Source organism: Plectropomus leopardus, chromosome 4 (genome assembly GCF_026936395.1).
Source record: "Plectropomus leopardus strain MGB_pleo_1.0 chromosome 4, ASM2693639v1, whole genome shotgun sequence".
Taxonomy (NCBI): domain Eukaryota; kingdom Metazoa; phylum Chordata; class Actinopteri; order Perciformes; family Serranidae; genus Plectropomus; species Plectropomus leopardus.
Genome location: NC_142179.1, coordinates 34,036,328 through 34,042,327, shown reverse-complemented (window position 1 = coordinate 34,042,327; position 6,000 = coordinate 34,036,328). Strand labels below are relative to the sequence as shown.

The window sequence follows — 6,000 nt, the reverse complement described above, 5'->3', positions numbered from 1 at the left end:
TGAAATTTACGTTCAAAATCCTGAAATGTTTTGGAGCACTGATGATGACAGGATGGAATGCTTGTTTACTTTCGATGTCTGTAAGTTAGCCACTTATGTCTCTAAAGCCTGGAAGAAACGTCAGGATGTTTTATTGAGTTAATGTTAGTTTTATCATCGTCTGCTTTTGGTTTCTGGTCTTTTTGTTTTCTTAATGGTGTCTTGTAAGCCCGTTGGGCAGGGCATATTGTTTATGCATGACACAATAATAAAATTAAATCAAATCAGTCAACTCAAACCTATGTCGAGGGTTGAAGTGGATCCTCCACTGGCACTCTTTTTGATAAACAGGCTCTATTTTGAAGCTGTTTTGATGCTGGCACCTTATGTATACTAAAAGTACAAAAACAATTTATAGTGTGAATCACTTTATTTTCATTGTGAATTAGAAAATTGTTGGGGGGCCACTCAGCACCCTGTCAGGGATTTGGCCTGCGGGCCATAAGTTGAGTATCACTAATGTAGTTTGTCTGATGGCGGGAATCTTCTTCCCTGTATACTGTGGGGTCTGCACGTAATCAGGTAGTCACATCCTGATTGGCCTGTTACTTTTCTCTGTGTGTGAATGTGCTGTGATTAGAGAAGTATTACCCAATGGGTCCAGCAGAGGGCTCTGCCTGTGCTAATAGAACCAGGGTTACAAAATACTGTAGTTACTTTAGTCCTGTTGCCCCTCTTTCCCCATTGACTTGTGAGGGTTTTCAGAGATAACCATTATAATTGTGATCATTCCAATCAAACTGCAAATATGTAGTATTTGTACTTCTTGTGTGCCTCTTTTACACAACAAAACCACCAATACACCTGATGTTACAGTAAGAGCTGCATGAACTGATTATAAGCTCAATTATACTGAAAATAAGTAAGAAAATGTTAGACATAGTGTCTATGAAACTGTTGCAGTGTTACTTTAACTCCACTGCGTTCCACCTACTGAGGCACAAAACACTGATCTGTGTCCTGAATTGTCCCGGCCTGCCGCTGAGGGAGCACGCACATTGGCCTTATTGTCTTCTTACACTTTGCCTCTGCTGTGACTCCAAGCATGTGTTCAGTGGGTGACGGACCAAGCAGAGGAAGGAGCATCCACGCTGCTGCAGATTTTAGGGTCTTTTTTTAACCAAATGTTGTGACAGTTAATGCAGTGACGGCAGCGTGACAAGTGACGTGTGTGGAAATTACCATACGGCTGAAGTATTGTGAGTCAGGCAACCACAATGCAGTATGAGTCAAACAGCTGATTTATGGCTTTTATGTCTAAAAAAAGACGAAGTGGTTAAAATCTTATCTTGCAAAAAGGTAGGAAATTTACTGTCTTAAAATATATATCATTTATTGCTCTGTAATCTGATATGAATGTCATGAAACTTAATGTGCGAGACTGCAAGTTAAACTTTACCCACAACTGTTTTTGATGGTTTTCTTCCTGCATTCTTGAAGAGAAACAGGGGCGTGTTCAGGCTGGTTGTGAGCATGCTGTAGATGTGTTGTCAAAGAGGAAGTAGCTGTGACAGGTCCTGGAAGGCAGGCGAAGGTGTGGCCTCGCAAAATAGCATGCAGGTAGACAGCATAAAGCCTGATCAGAGTGCCGATCTGCTCTGTTACAGGGACTGTCTGCACTTGGACAATGATGCCAACACTCCTATTGTGGGTCCTCATCCTAAATGCCTCCCTCAAACCTTCAGGTAAGTCACCAGATACTGTTACCTCCTCTCTGCATGGTGGCTAATTAATAACTAAAGCCTAGCTCCTATTTATTCACAGCACTTTAACTCTTGGTTTTCTGTTACTGAGCATAAAGTAAAAAGTGTGATATCAGAAATTGTAATAAAATGACTGTGAATGTTCTTTGAAGACACTATACTTTTATTAGCTTCAGGATAATGATTTCTGTCTCCACCAGAAAATATAGTTGATATATACTGGGCTGACTTTATCTTGTTTGCATCAGAGATAATGGAACTTTTTGGTCCTAGTGCAATTAAATTTCGCCACAGGTGATTAGGAAGGAAATGCTCTAGACAGTGACAGTGTGCCTTTATCCTGCCTGGTGTAATATCTTGCTAAACAATGACCTGTCATTGCTGTTGTTAAATTATAAGCACACTCATTACTGTCTAAAAATGTTTCCTAGTCTAAGAGAATTACTTTAAACACACTGTTAATATTGTGACACACTTACTAGGCTGGAATTTGTATCACAACAAAGGCACCACCCTCTCAGGTGCCACTGTGTTCCTGGCAGACAGGTAACCGTGACTCAGAATGTCTTAGTCATTTCCTTGAGCCAACGTATGCTGACTGGGAAGAACCAGGATTGCTAAAATAGTTTTTTTTATGTTGTGGAGAGGACAAGATAAGGTGGAAGATGCCAACAATGAACTTAGGGAAGAAGAGTTTCATGTTCAGGAACTGATGAAATCAACAGAGAACGCAAGAGGTGGAGAAAGGTTTTTTTCCATACAGTTTTATTAATATGGGAAAAAAAATGCACAAATTTACTCGACAACAAATGTGAGACTGTGTATGTAATGTATTTAATTGTAATAGGTAAAATAATAGTAATGATAAATAATAATAATAATAATAATTATTATTATTATTATTATTACTGTTATTATTATTATTATTATTATTATTATTATAAAATACATATATATCATGTAATTTGTTTGTAGATTACTCAATTTGTGCATTTTTGCCATATTAAACACATCTATACACAAACTGCAAACAATCAAGAGAGAAAATTATTAAATTGATTGATTATATATATATAAAAGAATATATATAAATTCTTGTAAAAAAATATCTTGTATTGCTGATGTATGATGCTATTGAAAATAATGTGACTGACAGCAATAATAGATAATGTTGCATCTTTATTACAATTACAGTGTGCTCAGTGATTCCTTGCTTTAGCCTTAGAATATGACCCATTAATTTCTTTTTTAACTTAAATGCAGATTATTTTCTTTTTTAATCTGAATTCATGTAGGGTTTTGGGGTAGTAATACAGCAAAGCAGTCTGTGAAGCCTGAGAGGTGAAATGCAGGTCAGAAAAAAACCCCATAAGTGAACAATGTTCAGACACTTTGGTAGGAAACCAACTGGAAGTATGAAAAGAATAAATGCTATTTTAGAAAGTGAAGGGGACACCAATGTAAATGACACCCTTGCAGTAGTTAAACAGTATGTTTACCATGATTAGTCTGATAAAAGGACAGCCACATTTTCCTGCACACAAAGCCTTCAGTGTTCCTGCCGATAAGGTTGTCAAAGAACCCCTCCACCGATCCCTGGTTTCCATGACAGAGCTTCAGGTGCTGTGTTGATACTGTATACACTTCATATTAATGCGTCATGGGTTAGTAAGCAGAGGCAACATTGAATCCCGTAATTACTGAACAGGCTGGTTACTCAAGTGTTTAAGCTTGAGCCAGAAACACCCAGGGGCATACAGGCAAGCATTAGCAAGTATTTTGTCCTAATTTTATCTCCAATCTGCTGTAAATGTGATATAAATAGCTTATATCCATAACTATATGTCATCAAAGGATCCAGTCTGTAGCTGTAATCATTCTGCTGGCTTTAGTTTTTGTCATTTAAAAAAGAGCAGACTTAAACTTGTGGTAAAACAGCTGTGTCAATGTTTGTCTTTGTCCTCTCTGCATAGGCCAGGGGCAAGACCAGTTTCTCAGCCTTAGGCTCACGGCCCGTATGGGGTCATTAGTATGCAGATGGGGTCACAGGAGGTGTCAGACTGTAAAAAAGAACCCGGAGTTATCGACTCAGCTTCTAAATAAACTCCACATGAATGTTCATATAGAAAACAACAAACTTTTAGTTTGATATGAAACACAAATATTTGCGTTCCTACCAATTAGATGAGGAGATTGTTACATTTCTCATGCCTGAACATGTCATTTTTGTGCTTTGGTTTATGTAAACAAACACAATATTTTAGAAACGCTGGTAGGTGGACTTGTTATCTTTGGACAGATTCAAGCTAACCGTTTCCCCCTTTATGCTAAGCTAACCTTCATGGCCAAGCAGAGACGCCCAGGGTTGAAAAATTAAGCCAACACAGAAGTGGCAAAAACTGCAGTTCCTCTAATAACCACTTGAGGCTGGCTCCAAGAGCGAGTCACTCCCCATAGACCTCCTATGTTAAAATGCCCAACATATTAGCAGAAAAAAAACATGTTTATAGCCTGGTACAAAAAATGGTTTTGTTCTCTTGCTAATTTCAACCATCATGACAAGTGTACAGGGTTTATATAACTCACCTGTTTTTTTCAAAGCTTTAAGCTGAGGGCCACTGTGAGTGACAGGCTGTCTGCCGATAGTATCCTCAGCTCCTCAATCAGATCCACCCCTCGCAAATATGGTCACTTATGGCTCCAAAAACCAATATGGCATGGACTTTGAGGCTTTAAAACGGTAATCCATAAACCAATGGCTGACGTCACAGTAGCTACATCCATTATTTTTATAGTCTATGATTTAAGGGCGGCTGTGGATAAGAGGTAAAGCAGGTCATCCTCTAAAGTCAGTGATTTGATCCCTGGCTCCTCCTGGCAACATGTTGAAGTATCCTTAGGCAACATACTGATCCCCATACTGCTCCCAATGCTGCATCACTGTAGTGTGAGTGCAAGAGCAAGTGAATTGTGTATGGTAGCCTTGTGAATGTGTGTGTGAATGGTTTGAATGTGACATGTTGTGTAAAAGTGCTTTGAGTGGTCAGGAGAATAAAAAAGCATTAAACAAGTGCAGTCCATTCCATGTTAGATACATCATTTGGGTGTTTCTCTTGTCAGCTGGAAAGGAAAACCACAATTTAAAGAAATCAGATAATTGAATTTTACCTCTAACTTCTATGTTAAAAAAAACTCAAAACAAAACACTGCATCCATCACACAAATATGAAACAATTTGGATTTGTCAATACAAATGTATGGAATGACAAGATGTTTAATTACGTTTGAAGACAAGTTTAGGTCCTTGTGCTTTGCTAGAAGATCACATGTGGTAGTACTGTACTGCAACGTATGCTTAAAGGGAAACTATGTGTGGCACCCAGTGGCTCAGTGGATAGAGCGGGTTCCCCATGTATGGAGGCTGTGTCCTCGTCGCAGTGGTCGCGGGTTCAATTCCGACCTCTGCCCTTTGCTGCATGTCATCCCCTCTCTCTCTCCCCCTTTCACGCTTAACCTGTCTTATGGAATAAAGGCATAAAAAGCCAAAAAAATCATCTTAAAAATAAGGGAAACTACAGCCGTTTTTAAATTCATATTCCTATGGTCAGTCCAAAAAATAACTGTCTCCCAGATCCAAAACTAGAGTGCTTAAACTCAAATTTGTTACTAGGTCAAGAGCTGCTCCATAGACAATGAATGGTGAAAGATGTTGTAGATGACACTGATAGCAGTCAGGGAATGAATATACAGGTACATTTTCTGTTTCAGAAATGAGAATTCTACAATATAATAAAGCTCATTTGAGTGTAAAAAAAAAAAAGAAGAAAACTAACAGTTTGAGACTTCTTTGGTTTCTTTGAGAGAGAGTAGCTTATGTCTTAGCTTATGTTCACAAATGTTAATGACATTTTTCTAGGCTGTGGAAATAACGAATTACAATTCTTAATGTGAGATGATGTTTCTGTTTAAACTCTGCCAAAAAAAAAGGTCAGCAGGATGTTGGCTTGATGCACCGAAATATGTTTAGCAACAATATTTCTCAAATCTTATTGACGTGGTTCTTCAAGTGATTTTAACTATGACCACAAATGTTTCCATACCTACAGCACTTTTTTCCCACACTTATTTGAAGGCAATGCCAATGTATTTTTTCATTTAGAATGGAATAATGCATGGGACATATTAAGCCTAACTTAGTTAGCACAAAAAAGGAGGCAGTTGGTTAAGTGCTGGACTAACCTTAACCTCAGCCCTTACA

General features: G+C 38.3%; 1 protein-coding gene across 2 annotated transcripts in view; it reads left to right on the top strand.

Annotated features, from left to right (window-relative positions):
• The first annotated feature begins 1,130 nt into the window (after nucleotides 1–1,130).
• Nucleotides 1,131–6,000, top strand: part of adam28 (ADAM metallopeptidase domain 28) — a 28,334-nt gene continuing 23,464 nt past the window's right edge. Inside the window, exons 1-2 of one of the 2 annotated variants that reach the window (XM_042488246.2) lie at nucleotides 1,131–1,338; nucleotides 1,647–1,724. In XM_042488246.2, coding sequence (XP_042344180.2) covers nucleotides 1,667–1,724 — 58 coding nt within the window. In that variant the 5' untranslated portion in view covers nucleotides 1,131–1,338; nucleotides 1,647–1,666. Of the gene's footprint in view, nucleotides 1,339–1,561; nucleotides 1,725–6,000 lie in introns of those variants that run through there. The other variant, XM_088077174.1, reaches the window with a different exon arrangement.